Source organism: Giraffa tippelskirchi, chromosome 7, assembly GCF_054371585.1.
Source record: "Giraffa tippelskirchi isolate mGirTip1 chromosome 7, T2T-mGirTip1v1.2.pri, whole genome shotgun sequence".
NCBI classification, from domain to species: Eukaryota; Metazoa; Chordata; class Mammalia; order Artiodactyla; family Giraffidae; genus Giraffa; species Giraffa tippelskirchi.
The window spans coordinates 44,966,370-44,982,693 of record NC_137281.1 but is presented as its reverse complement, the minus strand read 5'-3'; the positions used below and the strand labels follow the sequence as shown (position 1 = coordinate 44,982,693).

Below are 16,324 nucleotides of genomic sequence, written 5' to 3'. Positions count from 1 at the left end.
TTTATATGTTTTGGGGGCTTTTTGGTCAATTAATATTACTGCAACTTGTGCAATCACTAATTAAAAATGATTCTCCCATTTTACAAAACTTAAACTTTATCTGAACTAGTTAATTTTGAGTCTACATTCTCCTTAATTTGTACTAATGAGTTTTATATTACTGATAACACAAATACCTTAGGGATCCAGCTATTTTACCACAAGAAAAATCCTTAGTCTCTATTGGCAAATACACAATTTATAATTTTCTTTAAAGAAAATAACAAAGGGAAAAAGGATCCCCTTCAAAATCTAGTCTCTTCATGAAGATTTTTCTCCTATGAAAGTTGCTTCATTTTATTACCTTTAAATCAGCCTAGGCTGAGAGGAAATAAAATACGTAAAAGTAGTCCCTGATTTTATAAATATATATTTATTAATAATGAGGCTTTTCTCTCCCAAATGGATACTAATAATCAATCAAAATGACTGATTTTCTCAAGATTCACTTGATTTCAAGGTCACCTGAAAATGAATATCTTCTACTAGTGGAAGATTTCATATACAGTAACCATTAAGAATATAACCATATTTCTATCATCAGAAAAACAAATATAACTACATTTAAAAAAGATGTACATTAAACAAAGATAAATCTTTCCAGTGTAGAAGTCTTTCTTCTTTCTCCTTGCCTCATTAAAAAGAGAAAGAAGGATCAGATTGCTTAGTTGGGGTGTAGTTAGTAATATTCAAAAGCCCTAATCTTGTCTAAACAAAGCTCTTCCCCTCTTCCTAGCTTCTTTCTATGAAGAAATCTGAGTTATGACTCTTCTATAAGAGATGGCTAATAATGAATCTTTTTCCATGGGCTTGTGGTTTACAGTTTTTAAGATCTGTTTATAGTTCATGAGTATTTTAGCAAAAATAATTAAAATGCAATGGGTTTAATTTGTATTGAATAAAAGACAATCTAGAGTAAACAGCTGGGAAATCAAGTGATCTCAAACTAAAATTCGGTAAGTGTCTACTGTGTGCCAGGTACTTTACACACATTGTTTTGTTTTAATCTTCACAGTCTATGAAGCAGACATTCTTACTTCTGTTTCCCATATGAGAGAAGTGAGGTTTAATACTTGACCATTATTTAATGAATGTCACTCAGTTGGTCAATTTGGCCTGTCCTCAAATCCTATCCTCTATTATGTACCTATAATTGAATTTTAAAATTTGGGGTAGTCTATTCTGCATTAATTAATCTTTCATATAATCTACCTCAAGCTAAAAATAAAATAAAACCATGACAACAGTCTGGGAATATTCTACTTGTAATTAAAAAAAGTACTAGGAAAGGTTCGTTAATGCTGGTCAACTCGGCAGTAAATTTAGTGACTGTTGTTCTTAATTTTTTTTATAGAAGCCTGAAGGCAAAGAGGAAAGATATCTTTTAAAAGGGGTTTTCTTCAATAAACCATCATGCTGACAAATTAAATGACAGGCACCTCTCTCACCAGCTGACAGCCTAGCAGGGTCCCTGTTAACATGTGCATTAGGGCAGACTGATTGGTTTAATTGGCAGTCATGCTTAAAAACCTGCAGAGGAATTGATGCTGAATGAATCATTTCCTTCAGCAATATTCAGCAGTTTGAAAGCAGCAATGCAACCAAAAGCTCTTAAAACTGTTCTATTTATTGTTGAAATCAATCGACCAAGTGATTACTTTCATTTTATTTTCTAAAACTGAGTGCTTTTCATTGAAAGCTATCATTTAAAAATGCTTAAAAGAAAAGATTTCTTACCAAATTTTCCCATATTTCAAACTGGAAGGTACTAGAAGCAGACAATGTTGTGAGGAATAAATCTAGGAGGAAAATAACAGAATTGTAAGCTTTGTTACTGATGTGTACATTTAAACAGGAAGAAATACAATACATAAAAACAGTTATAATCCAGTTGTATTTAAACATATTTTAAATTTTATATATATACATATATTTATGTACATCAAATGATGCTTATCGACAGTTTATAAGATCTAGATCTAAGCAACATCAATGAAGGGTCATGTGACTCCTTACAAGTTCAACAAGGAATGCTATCAGTATTTTTTTTTTTTTTTCCCCCAGCCTAAGCACATGGCACGTAGGATCTTATTTCCCTGACCAGGGATGGAATCTGTGCCCCCTGCAGTGAAATTGTGGAGTCTTAACTGCTGGACACCAGGAAAGTATGTAAACCTTATTTTAATGTGCTTGATCCATCAAAGAAAATAAAGCAGATGACCCTGTATTAATGAAATTAAAGACAATGCATTTAAGGGAGCATTTAGTATTAGTCATTCAAAGGCATTCTTTACTTTTTTTCTTTCATAATTCTAGTTCATTTTATTATAGCAATATTTTTTAAAGTACCATTATAATCTCAGATAGGTCTCTTAAGCTAAAGCAATATTTTTCTATAATGATAATTGATAGTTTCAATTCTAGTCCCATTTTTCCTAATGGATACATCATCCCAAGCAAAGAAAACAAGACAATTAAAGACCACCTTGATATTCTTTCTGGTAGATTGAAAGTGATCAAAATTATAGAATGAGCAACAACAAAAATATGTTTTAGGGACCAGTGCTATCCTACACAATGAAGCAATTAAATGCATCTTTTAAAAAATTTTTATTTTTTTTAAATTAATTTATCTTTTTGAAGGATAATTGCTTTACAGAATTTTGCTGTTTTCTGTCCAATCTCAACATGAACCAGCCATAGGTATACATATATACCCTCTCTTTTGAACCTCCCTTCTATCTCCCTCCCTATCCCACTCCTCTAGGTTGATAGAGACCCTGTTTGAGATTCCTGAGCCATACAGCAAACTCCCGTTGGCTATCTATTTTACATATGGTAATGTAAGTTTCCATGTTACCCTTGCCATACGTCTCACCCTCTCCTCCCCTCTTACCATGCCCATAAGTCTATTCTCTACGTCTGTTTCTCCACTGTTACCCTGTAAATAAATTCTTCAGTACCATTTTTCTAGATTCCATATGTATGTGTCAGAATATGATATTTATCTCTTTTTGACTTACTACACTCTGTATAATAGGTTCTAGGTTCATCCACCTCATTAGAACTGACTCAAATATTTTCCTTTTTATGGCTGAGTAATATTCCATTATACCACAACTTCTTTATCCATTCATCTGTTGATGGACAGCTAGGCTGCTTCCCTGTTCTAGGTATTGTAAATAGTGCTGCAATGAATAATGGGATACATGAGTTTCTTTCAATTTTGGTTTCTTCAGGGTATATGCCCAGGAGTGGGATTGCTAGATCATATGGCGGTTTTATTCCTAGTTTTTAAAGGAATCTGCATATCGTCTTCCATAGTGGCTGTATCAATTTAGATTCCCACCAAAAGTGCAAGAGTGTTCCCTTTTCTCCACAACCTCTCCAGCAGTTACTGTATATAGACTTTTTGATGATGGCCATTCTGATTTGTGTGAGGTGATATCTCATTGTAGTTTTGATTTGCATTTCTCTAATAATCAGTGATGTTCAGCATCTTTTCATGTGTTTGTTAGCCATCTGTATGTTTTCTTTGGATAAATGTCTGTTTAGGTCTTTTTCCCACTTTTTGATTGGGCTGTTTGTTTTTCTGGCATTGAGTTGTATGAACTGCTTGTATATTTTGGAAATTAATCCTTTGTCCGTTGTTTCATTTGCTATTATTTTTTCCCATTCTGAGGGTTGTCTTTTCACCTTGCTGTGCAAAAGCTTTTAAGTTTGATCAGGTCCCACTTGTTTACTTTTGTTTTTATTTCCATTACTCTAGGAGGTGGGTCATAGAGGATCTTGCTTTGATTTATGTCATTGAGTGTTCTGCGTATGTTTTCCTCTAAGAATTTTATAGTTTCTGGTCTTACATTTAGGTCTTTAATCCATTTTGAGTTTATCTTTGTGTATGGTGTTAGGAAGTATTACAGTTTCATTTTTTTACATGTAGCTGTCCAGGTTTCCCAGCACAATTTATTAAAGAGGCTGAATTTGCCGCATTGTATATTCTTGACTCTTTTGTCAAAAATAAGGTACCCATAGGTGCATGGGCTTCTTTCTGGGCTTTCTATCTTGTTCCACTGGTCAATATTTTTGTTTTTGTGTCAGTACCATACTGTCTTGATGACTGTATAATCTGAACTCAGGACGGTTGACTCTTCAAGCTCCATTTTTCTTTCTCAAGACTGCGTTGGCCATTCGGGGTCTTTTGTGTTTCCATATGAATTGTGTAATTCTTTGTTCTAGTTCTGTCATTGGTAATTTGATAGGGATCACATTGAATCTGTAGATTGCGTTTGGTAGTATAGTCATTTTCACAATATTGATTCTTCCTACCCAGGAACATGGAGTATCTCTCCATCTATTTACATCATCTTTGATTTGTTTCATTAGTGTCTTATAATTTTCTGTGTACAGTTCTTTTGTCTCCTTAGGTAAATTTATTCTACATATTTAATTCTTTTTGTTGCAATGGTGAATGGGATTGTTTCCTTAATTTCACTTTCTGATATTTCTATGTATTGATTTTGTATCCTGCAGCTTTGCTAAACTCACTGATTAGTTCTTAGTAATTTACTGATACTATCTTTAGGGTTTTCTATATGCAGTATCATGTCATCTGCAACCAGTGAGAGCTTTACTTCTTCTTTTCCAATCTGGATTCCTTCTATTTCTTTTTCTTCTCTGATTGCTGTAGCTAGGACTTCCAGAACTATGTTGAATAACAGTGGCAAAAGTGGACATCCTTGTCTTGTTCCTGATCTTAGGGGGAATGCTTTCAGTTTTTCAACATTGAGAACAGTATTTGCAGTAGGCTTATCATACATGGCCTTTATTATGTTGAGATAGGTTCCTTTTTTTGAAGTGTTTTAATCATAAATCGGTGCTGAATTTTGTCAAAAACTTTTTCTGCAACTATTCAGATCATACGATTTTTATCTTTCAATTTGTTAATAGGGTGTATCACATGGATTTGCATATATTGAAGAACCCTTGCATCCTTGCAATAAACCCAACTTGATCATGGTGTATGAGCTTTTTGATGTGTTGCTGAATTCTGTTTGGTAAAATTTTGTTGAGGATTTTTGCATTTACGTTCATCAGTGTTATTGGCCTGTAGTTTTCTCTTTTTGTGTTGTCTTTGTCTGGTTTTGGTATCAGGATGATGGTGGCCTTGTAGAATGAGTTTGGAAGTGTTCCTTCCTTTGAAATTTTTTGAAAGAGTTTTAGAAGGATAGGCATTAGCTCTTCTCTAAATATTTGACAGAATTCTCCTGTGAAGTCATCTGGTCCTGGGCTTTTGTTTTTTGGGAGATTTTGAACCACAGCTTCAATTTCAGTGCTTGTAATTAGGTTGTTCATAATTTCTATTTCTTCCTGGTTCAGTCTTGGAAGATTGAACTTTTCTAAGAATCTGTCCATTTCTTCCAGGTTATCTATTTCATTGCCATATAGTTGTTCATAAGTCTCTTATAATCTTTTGTATTTCTGCATTATCTGTCGTAACCTCTCCTTTTTCATTTCTGATTTTGTTGATTTGGTTCTTCTTTTTCTTAATGAGTCTGGCTAAAGCTTTGTCAATTTTGTTCATCTTCTCAAAGAACCAAATTTTAGTTTTATTAATCTTTACTATTGTGTCTTTTGTTTCTTTTGCATTTATTTCTGCTTGGATCCTTATGATTTCTTTCCTTCTACTAATTTTGGGGCTTTTCTGTTCTTCTTTATCCAGTTGTTTTAGGTGTAAAGTTAGGTTGTCTATTCGATGTTTTTCTTGTTTCTTGAGGTAGGATTGTATTGCTCTAACACAATAGTTCCCTCTCAGAACTGCTTTTGCTGCATCCCGTAGGTTTTGAGTTGTCGTATTTCCATTGTCATTTCTTTCTAGAGAGTTTTTGATTTCCCTTTTGATTTCTTCAGTAACCTGTTGGTTATTTAGAAATGTGTTGTTTAAACTTCATGTGTTTGTGTTTCTTACAGTTTTTTTCTTGTAATTGATATCTAGTCTCATAGCACTGTGGTCAGAGAAGATGATTGAAATGATTTCAAATTTTCTTAAATTTACTGAGGTTTGATTTATGACCCAAGATGTGATCTATCCTGGAAAATGTTCCATGTGCACTTGAAAAGAAGGTGTACTCTTCTGCATTTGGATGGAATGTCCTGAAGATATCAATGAGGTCCAGCTCATCTAATGTATCATTTAAGACTTATGTTTCCTTATTAATTTTCTGTTTTGATGATCTGTCCATTGGTGAGAGTTGGGTGTTTAAGTCTCCTACTATTATTGTAGTACTGTGAATTTCCTCTTTTATGTCTATTAGTGTTTGTCTTATGTATTGAGGTGCTCCTATGTTGGGCGCATAGACATTAACAATTGTTATGTCTCCCTCTTGGATTGATCCCTTGATCATTATGTAGTGTCCTTCCTTATCTCTTGTAATCTGCTTTATTTTAAGGTCTATTTTGTCTGATATGAAGATTGCTCCTCCAGCTTTCTTTTGCTTCCCATTTGCATGGAATATATTTTTCCATCCTTTCACTTTCAGTCTATATGTGTCTTGAGGTCTGAAGTGGGTTTCTTGTAGATAGCATATAAATGGGTCTTGCTTTTGTATCCACTCAGCCAGTCTGTGTCTTTTGGTTGCAGCATTTAATTCATTTACATTTAAAGTAATTATTGAGATATATATATATATATATTTTTCCTATTGCCATTTTCTTAATTGTTTGGGGTTGCTTTTGTAGATCTTTTTACTTCTCTTCTATTTCTTGACTATATAAGTCCCTTTAACATTTGTTGTAAAGCTGGTTCAGTGGTACTGAATTCTCTTAACTTTTGCTTGTCTGAAAAGCTTTTTATTTATCCATCAATTTTGAATGAGATCCTTGCTGGGTACAGTAATCTTGATTGTAGATTTTTCCCTTTCAGTACTTTAAATATATCCTGCCATTCCCTTCTGGCCTGCAGAGTTTCTGTTGAAAGATAAGCTGTTAAGTGTATGGGATTTCCCTCGTATGTTATTTGTTGCTTCTCCCTTGCTGCTTTTAATATTCTTTCTTTGTGTTTAGTCTTTGTTAGTTTGATTAGTATGTGTCTGGGCGTGTTTCTCCTTGGGTTTATCCTGTATGGGACTCTTTCTGCCTTGTGGTCTTGCTTGACTATTTCCTTTTCCATGTTGGGGAAATTTTCAACTATAATCTCTTCAAAAATTTTCTCACACCGTTTCTTTTTCTCTTTTTCTTCTCGGACCCCTGTAATTCGAATGCTGGTGCATCTGATATTGTCCCAGAAGTCTCAGAGACTATCCTCGGCTCTTTTCATTCTTTTTTACTTTATTTTGCTCTTCAGAAGTTATTTCCACCATTTTATCTTCCAGCTCACTGATTCGTTCTTCTGCTTGAGATAGTCTGCTATTGATTGATTCTAGAGTATTTTTAATTGCAGTAATTATGTTGTTTGTCTCTGCATGTTTATTCTTTAATTTTTCTAGGTCTTTGTTAATTGATTCTTGCATTTTCTCCATTTTGCTTTCAAGGTTTTTTGATGATCTTTACTATCCTTATTCTCAATTCTTTTTCAGGTAGTTTGCCTATTTGCTCTTCATTTATTTGGACTTCTGTGTTTCTAGTTTGTTCCTTCTTCATGTGTGTAGTATTTCTCTGCTTTTTTATATTTTTTAAACTTACTGTGTTTGAGGTCTCCTTTTCCCAGGCTTCAAGGTTGAATTCTTTCTTCCTTTTGGTTTCTGCCCCCTAAGGTTGGTCCAGTGGTTTGTGTAAGCTTGCTATAGGGTGAGATTTGTGCTGAGTTTTTGTTTGTTTCTCTCTTGAGAAACCTGTATGCAGGTCAGGAAGCAAGAGGTAGAACTGGACATGGAACAACAGACTGGGCCCAAATAGGAAAAGGAGTACGTCAAGGCTGTATACTGTCATCCTGCTTATTTAACTTATATGCAGAGTACATCATGAGAAACGCTGGGCTGGAAGAAACACAAGCTGGAATCAAGATTGCTGGGAGAAATATCAATAACCTCAGATATGTAGATGACACCACCCTTATGGCAGAAAGTGAAGAAGAACTAAAGAGCCTCTTGATGAAAGTGAAAGAGAGTGAAAAAGTTGGCTTAAAGCTCAACATTCAGAAAACTAAGATCATGGCATCTGGTCCCATCACTTCATGAGAAATAGATGGGGAAACAGTGGAAACAGTGTCAGACTTCATTTTGGGGGGCTTCAAAAATCATTGCTGATGGTGACTGTAGCCATGAAATTAAAAGACGCTTACTCCTTGGAAGGAAGGTTATGACCAACCTAGATAGCATATTCAAAAGCAGACACATTACTCTGCCAACAAAGGTCCGTCTAGTCAAGGCTATAGTTTTTCCAGTGGTCATGTATCGATGTGAGAGTTGGATGGTGAAGAAAGCTGAGCGCTGCAGAATTGATGCTTTTGAACTGTGGTGTTGGAGAAGACTCTTGAGAGTCCCTTAGACTGCAAGGAGATCCAATCAATCCATCCTAAAGGAGATCAGTCCTGGTTGTTCACTGGAAGGACTGATGTTGAAGCTGAAACTCCAATACTTCGGCCACCTCATGCGAAGAGTTGACTCATTGGAAAAGACTCTGATGCTGGGAAGGATTGGGGGCAGGAGGAGAAGGGGACGACAGAGGATGAGATGGTTGGATGGCATCACCGACTCGATGGACATGGGTTTGGGTAGACTCCGGGAGTTGGTGATGGACAGGGAGGCCTGGCGTGCTGTGATTCATAGGGTTGCAAAGAGTTGGACAGACTGAGCGACTGAACTGAACTGAACTTTGTTTGTTTGTTTTTCCTCTGATGGGTAATCCTGTCTGCTGATACTGGATTTGAATTTTTGTTTTCTTTGTTGTTCAGATGAGGTGCTACTGCATAGGGTGCTATTAGTGGGTGGATGATGCTGGGTCTTGTATTCACATAGTTTCCTTTGTGTGAGTTCTAACTATTTGATACTCCCTAGGGTTAGTTCTCTGGTAGTCTAGGGTCTTGTAGTCAGTGCTACCATTCCAAACGCTCAGTGCTTGATCTCTGGTTGGGAACGAAGATTCCACAAGTGGTTTGTTATGGTATTAAGTGAGATTAAAGCAAATATCCAGAAACAAGAAACCAAAGATGAACCACAGACAAATGGCAATTAGAAAATCAGGCAAATAATAATTAAAATAATGAAATATACACATATACATATACCCCCAAGAGCAAAGTCAAAACAGTCCAACAAAAATATAGTAGGTTGACCTGGTAAACAAAGGAAATCAAAAATTATATTTACCAGTTAAAAACAAAACTAACTAAAGCACAAACTGGAAAACAAAACTAAAGCAAGGTGCAAAGTGGGGAATAAAGCAATGAAAACAAAACTAACAAATATGTTGAGAGGAAAGGAAAGAAAGAATAGATATGCAAAGTTAAGTAGAAGTACATGAAGAAGATTTATACACATTAAAGATTAACTGCAAGGGGAAAAGAACAGTAGGAAAAGCAAAGTAATAAATTTAGAAAAAATAATAATAGGTTTAAAAAATTAAAATTTAAAAAAGAGAAAAGAAAAAAAGAAGAAGAGAACACCAGAGACCTGCAAAAGCCCAGCGTAGAGGCAGAGGTTTATGACAACAATAAAAAATGTGATTGATGAAAAAGAAAAAAAAAAAAGCTCAAAAGCTTAACTGGATTTCTTAGTGTTAACAAAATCGACAACTACAACAGAGGGGGAAAAAAGGAAAAAAAGAAAAGAAAAGAAAAAATCCAAAAGAATCTATAGAACGAGTCAAAAAATAAGAATAGTAAATGTTTTTGCTCAGTCACTGCTGTCAGAGTTCTTTCCCTTGCTGGGAGTCACAGTCCACCTTAGGATAACCTCCAACACTGTGCTGGTCTCTGGACCTGTTGTGAGTGCAGCTCAGATTCTAATCTGCTCTTACTCCTATGTGTTCTTGGCCTCCAATGTCCACAGTTATCACAACTAGTACGTTTTTTTTTGTGGGAGCTCTCAATGGCTGTTTATATATTCCATGGACAGAGAGTCTGCCTAGTTGATCGTGTAGATTTAATATGCAGCTTGAGCCTAGACAGTAGACATTACACTGCCAACAAAGGTCTGTTTGGTCAAAGCTATGGTTTTCCAGTAGTCATGTACGGATGTGAGAGTTGGACTATGAAAAAAGCTGAGTGCTGAAGAACTGATGCTTTTGAACTGTGGTGTTGGAGAAGACTCTTGAGAGTCCCTTGGACAGCAAGGAGATCCAATCAGTCCATTCTAAAGGAAAGCAGTCCTGAATATTCATTGGCAGGACTGATGCTGAAGCTGAAACTCCAATACTTGGCCCACCTTATGTGAAGAACTGACTCATTGGAAAAGACCCTGATGCTGGGAAAGATTGAAGGCAGGAGGAGAAGAGGATGAGATGGTTGGACGGCATCACCGACTCAATGGATATGAGTTTAAGTAAGCTCCCGGAGTTAGTGATGGACAGGGAGGCCTGGTGTGCTGCAGTCCATGTGGTCGCAAAGAGTCGGACATGACTGAGCGACTGAACTGACCTGTACAGCTGGTGGGCAAGTTTTGGGTCTTCTTCCTTAGCCACACTGCCCCTGTGTTTCAGTTGTGGTTTTATTTCCACCTCTACATGTGGGTGGTCCACAGGGGTTTCCTCCTAAGGCTGCCCCGGAGGAGTTGGGTTTGCCCTGTGAGGGCCAGGTGTGGATGTGCTGCAGCTGATCGGGTTGCAGGTGTCTGCCAGCACCAACTATTCAGGGAGGTTGGCAGCTAGGGCAGCAGGAAATATAGTGCTCTAGAAGGGTATGGCAATCATTATTGGCCAATATGCTCCAGTATTCTTTCTTGGAGAACCTCCCTCCATGACAGAGAAGCCTGGCAGGCCACAGTCTACAGGGTAGCAAAGAGTTGGACACGACCGAAGCTACCCTGCACGCATACAGGCAAGACTTTTTTGCCTGTGGCAGTTCTGCCTCAGTGAGAGTTGAGCATGAAGGTGGTGCAGCTGCTTGGCTCATGGGGACCCTGGTGGCACCAAGTGTGCAGGGATAAGGACTGACTCCATCACAGGAGTTATGGCCCTATGGTCTTTTTCCGAGCCTCTTGTAGCTGGCGATCAGAAGGCTTCTTTGGCCAGTCTTTCTCTGTAGCTCCACCTGTATAGGCACTTAGAGGGCTCCCCACTGGCTGGGGTCCTACTCTGTAGACTAGCGCTTCAGGCACTTAAAGGGGCACTCTGGGTGGGGCCCTACTCTATAGTTTGGTGCATCAGTCACTTAGAGGAGCACCCTGGGTGGGGTCCTACTCTGTAGTTCAGTGCATCAGGCATTTGATGGTCCAGCCTCTTTATTGTTCAGCTGCCAATGCTGGCATGTGGGGAGAGAGAGGCTATGGTGATAACTCCACCCCCCTACAGTGACTTAGCAGTACTGCCTTGCTTCCATGACTGCCTGGCTTTCCTCCACTGGCATTTCCCACCATGATCTCCTACCTCACATCCCCTCAATCCATCTCTCTGCAGTCAACAGCAGCCCTTGCCCTGGGGTTGCTCCACAATCCCTAAACTCCAGCTCCCATCTGCTGCACCTTCCAGGGGACCAGAATTCTTGTCCGGGGTATGTATGGCTGCGGCAAGGACTCTGATTCTCATTCCATTTAGGCTGCCACAGATCAGCTGTTTCACTCTCAGCCTTAAATGTTTCTCTTCTGACTCAGACAATTGCCCCAATGTGGGGATCGGACCGCTGCTTCAGTTACCCCACCCACTGAGGGCAGGCCCAGTCCTACTAACACTCCCATTTTCCCCCTAGTTACTTCGTCCTACCAAGTTTTGTGTGGTTCTATATATTCTTTTCCACTGGTCAGGTAATCCTGTGCACTCTCAGCTGGTGTTCTGCATGCACTTCTATGTTGAAGGTGTATTCCTGATATATCCGTGGAGAGAGATGTAGTCCACTTCCATCTACTCCTGCACCATCTTGTTCCTCCTCTATTCTTTACTTTTAAAAACTATGTGTACTACTTTTATATCTTACACATTTTAAGACAGGCTATATTTTTTTAAAAGATAGTCTAATTATAATCACATTTTTGCTTTCTCACTCTAAAAGCAACACTTTACTATATATCATAGTCAGATTTCAGTATTATTTATTAATTTATTTTAAAAAATTATTTATTTTTAATTGGAGGATAACTGCTTTACAATATTGTGTTGGTTTCTGCCATACATTAACATGAATCAGCCATAGGTATACATATGTGCTCTCCCTCTTGAACCTCCCTCCCACCTCCTACCCTATCTCACCCCCTCTAGGTTGTCATGGAGCACTGGGTTTGAGCTCCCTGTGTCATATAGAAAATTCCGACTGGCTATCTATTTCACATATGGTAATGTATATGTTTCAATGCTGCTCGCTCAAAGCATCCCACCCTGTTCTTCCTCTACTTTGTCCACAAGTCTGTTCTCTATGTCTGCGTTTCCACTGAATTTCAGCATTATTTTAAATAATAGTAGGATCACAATAAACTGTGGGAAATTCTGAAAGAGATGGGAATACCAGACCATCTGACCTGTCTCTTGAGAAACCTGTATGCAGGTCAGGAAGCAACAGTTAGAACTCGACATGGAACAACAGACTGGTTCCAAATAGGAAAAGGAGTCCGTCAAGGCTGTATATTGTCACCCTGCTTATTTAACTTTTATGCAGAGTACATCATGAGAAATGTTGGGCTGGAAGAAACACAAGCTGGAGTCAAGATTGCCGGGAGAAATATCAATAACCTCAGATATGCGGATGACACCACCCTTATGGCAGAGAGTGAAGAAGAACTGAAGAGCCTCTTGATGAAGGTGAAGGAGGAGAGTGAAAAAGTTGGCTTAAAGCTCAACGTTCAGAAAACTAAGATCATGGCATCTGGTCCCATCACTCCATGGGAAATAGATGGGGAAACAGTGGAAACAGTGTCAGACTTTACTTTTTTGGGCTCCAGAATCACTGCTGATGGTGACTGCAGCCATGAAATTAAAAGACGCTTACTCCTTGGAAGGAAGGTTATGGCCAACCTAGATAGCATATTTAAAAGCAGAGACGTTACTTTGCTAACAAAAGTCCGTCTAGTCAAGGCTATGGTTTTTCCAGTGGTCATGTATGGATGTGAGAGTTGGACGGTGAAGAAAGCTGAGCGCCGAAGAATTGATGCTTTTGAACTGTGGTGTTGGAGAAGACTCTTGAGAGTCCCTTGGACTGCAAGGAGATCCAATCAATCCATCCTAAAAGAGATCAATCCTGGGTGTTCATTGGAAGGTCTGATGTTGAAGCTGCAACTTCAGTACTTTGGCCACCTCATGCGAAGGGTTGACTCATTGGAAAAGACCCTGTTGCTGGGTAGGATTGGGGGCGGGAGGAGAAGGGGACGACAGAGGATGAGATGGTTGGATGGCATCACTGACTCGATGAACATGGGTTTGGGTAGACTCCGGGAGTTGGTGATGGACAGGGAGGCCTGGCGTGCTGCAATTCATGGGGTCGCAGAGAGTCGGACATGAGTGAGCGACTGAACTGAACTGATTACAGCACCCACAATCATTAACACACGTTAAGTGAGCAATAAATTGTACTTCAAATTTTAACTAGTAGAATTATTTCCATATATTTCAACTAAAGAGCATCCCTGGTGGCTCAGACGGTAAAGCAGCTGCCTACAATGCGGGAGACCCGGGTTCAATCCCTGGGCTGGGAAGATCTCCTGAAGAAGGAAATGGCAACCCACTCCAGTATTCTTGCCTGGAAAATCCCATGGATGGAGGAACCTGGTAGGCTACAGTCCACAGGGTTGCAAAGAGTCGGACACAACTGAGCAACTTCACTTTCTTTTCTTTCTTTCTTTCCAACTAAAAAGTTTTATTTAAAAATGGAAGAATTTAAAAAAGATGGTTTGAAAAAGAATAGGTTGACATTCAAATCAAACAACCTATTAATGCAAAGGCCAGGTAATCTGCAAGTCTATTCTAGCAGCATCATTTATTACCTTTGTGTAATGGCAATTTTATTTAATGAATATGAAAGTTTTAAAATGATGAGCTGACTCAAAGGAATATTAAAATGAGACCCTTTTGCACTTTTAAAAGATGAAAGTGATACAAAGACCATGACTATCTCAAAGAAAAGGTCTTCTTTTTCATCGCATTAAATACGTTTAGGAAACTATCATTCATATGTTTTCTGTAAAGGCTTCATATGAATTTAATGAAGCTAATTTATATAATAATGATAATGATAAAGATTTTCATAGAACCCTCTGAAGGCTAAGTAACTTGTTAACTTTTATTACTGTGTGGGCTGCTTGCATGCCTGAGTGCTAAAGTTGCTTCAGTCATGTCCGACTGTTTGCAACCCTTGGACTGTAGCCAGCCAGGTTCATCTGTCCACAGGGATTCTCCAGACAAGAATACTGGAATGGGTTGCTATGTCCTCCTTCAGGGGATCTTCCCAACCCAAGGATCGAACCTGCGTCTTTTCAGTCTCCTGAATTGGCAGGTGAGTTCTTTACCACTAGCACCACCTGGGAAGCCCAGCTGAACCCAAAACTAACTCTGAGAAAGTGGAACAATTGTCTAAGTCAATGTATCAAATAGCTCTACATTTATTTTCACCACGCTAAGGATGCTTCGCCTATGAATACAAAAATGTAGTTTTTTTTTTTTTTAAATCTTTGGTCAATTTGGACTTTTTATTTATTTCTGGTTGCACTGGGTCTTTGTTGCTGCAAGTGGGGTGAGTGGAGGCTACTCTTTTTTGCATTGCATGAGCTTCTCTTGTTGCAAAGAACAGGATCTAGATTGTATGGGCTCAGTAGTTGCGGCTTGTGGACTCTAGAGCAACAGTTCAATAGTTGTGGCACATAGGCTTCGTTGCTCTGAGGCATGTGAAATATTCCCAGATAAGGGATCAAACCCAGGTCCCCTGCATCAGCAGGTGCATTCTTATCCAATACCATAAGGAAAGTCTGAAATGTAGTCTTTTGTAATGGTAATTTCTTTAATCTGTTTAATCATATACTCCCAATGAAGTGTTTATTTCCATACTCGACTAGGAAAACTCCCAAACAACATCTGTGATTTGCGAGATGACATAACTACAATCAATCTTCATTCTTTCACCCATGGATCCTTCACACTGTCATCAGCATCATTAAAATAGAAAAGTGCAAATTTGATCTCATTCCTTCTCTTCCAGGATATAGGGTAAATCTCATCTGTCAGGTGAAAGCCTACCTACCTACATTTCTAGGCTCATTTCTTGCTACTCCCATGATGTTTGTTGATTCTATTTTCACAGCTTCACTAGTTATTTAATAAGACTTTGAAAAATAGTAAAGTAAGATGAGGGACTGGAAGTACCTTATAAATCAGATTTTTTAAAAATTCATTTCATCATTCAATTATATAAAGGAGTTACAGAAAAATAATTCATTTTGCAAAGAAATAGAAATAGAGACAATTATTTAATAACAATTCAATATGCAGAATAACGCCTCAGACTTTGACTGAATGAGAATAACAGCTTGAAAAAAATTTTGGTCAACAAAGCAATAAAGTTCTTACCATCCTATATGGTTAAGAGTATTGTACATGATAAAATTAAAGGAAATGTACTCAGTAAAACTAACGGATGCTGTGACATGTCACTGAGACTCCTTAAGACTGTATATTTTCATCCTGCTTAACTTAACTTAAATGCAGAGTACATCATACAAAATGCTGGGCTGGATGAATCACAAGCTGGTATCAAGATTTCTGGGAGAAATATCAACAACTTCAGGTATGCAGATGATACCTCTCTAATGGCAGAAAGTGAAGAGGAACAAAAGACCCTATTGATGAGGGTGAAAGGGGATCCTAAAAAAGCTGGCTTGAAACTCAACATTCAAAAAACTAAGACCATGGCAACTAGTCCCATCACTTCATAGCAAATAGAGGAAAAAGTGGAAGCAGTGACATATTTCACTTTCTTAGACTCCAAAATCATTGCGGACAGGGGCTGCAGCCATGAAATTAAAAGACACTTGCTCCCTGGAAGAAAAGCAATGACAAAGGTAGATAGTGTATTAAAAAGCAGAGACATCACATTGTATACAAAGGTCCATTTGATCAAAGCTATAGTTTTTCCATTAGTCATGTATGGATGTGAGAGTTGGAGCATAAAGAAAGCTGAGTGCTAAAGAGTTGATGCTTTTGAATTGTGGTGCTGGAGAAG

At 38.1% G+C, this 16,324-nt stretch overlaps 1 protein-coding gene across 6 annotated transcripts in view; it reads right to left on the bottom strand.

Annotated features, from left to right (window-relative positions):
• ITFG1 (integrin alpha FG-GAP repeat containing 1) overlaps nt 1–16,324 on the bottom strand; it is a 276,724-nt gene that overhangs the window by 201,684 nt on the left and 58,716 nt on the right. For all 6 annotated transcript variants that reach the window (XM_081507946.1, XM_081507945.1, XM_081507947.1 and 3 more), the window contains one exon: nt 1,777–1,838. In XM_081507946.1, coding sequence (XP_081364072.1) covers nt 1,777–1,838 — 62 coding nt within the window. The remainder of the gene's footprint in view (nt 1–1,776; nt 1,839–16,324) is intronic.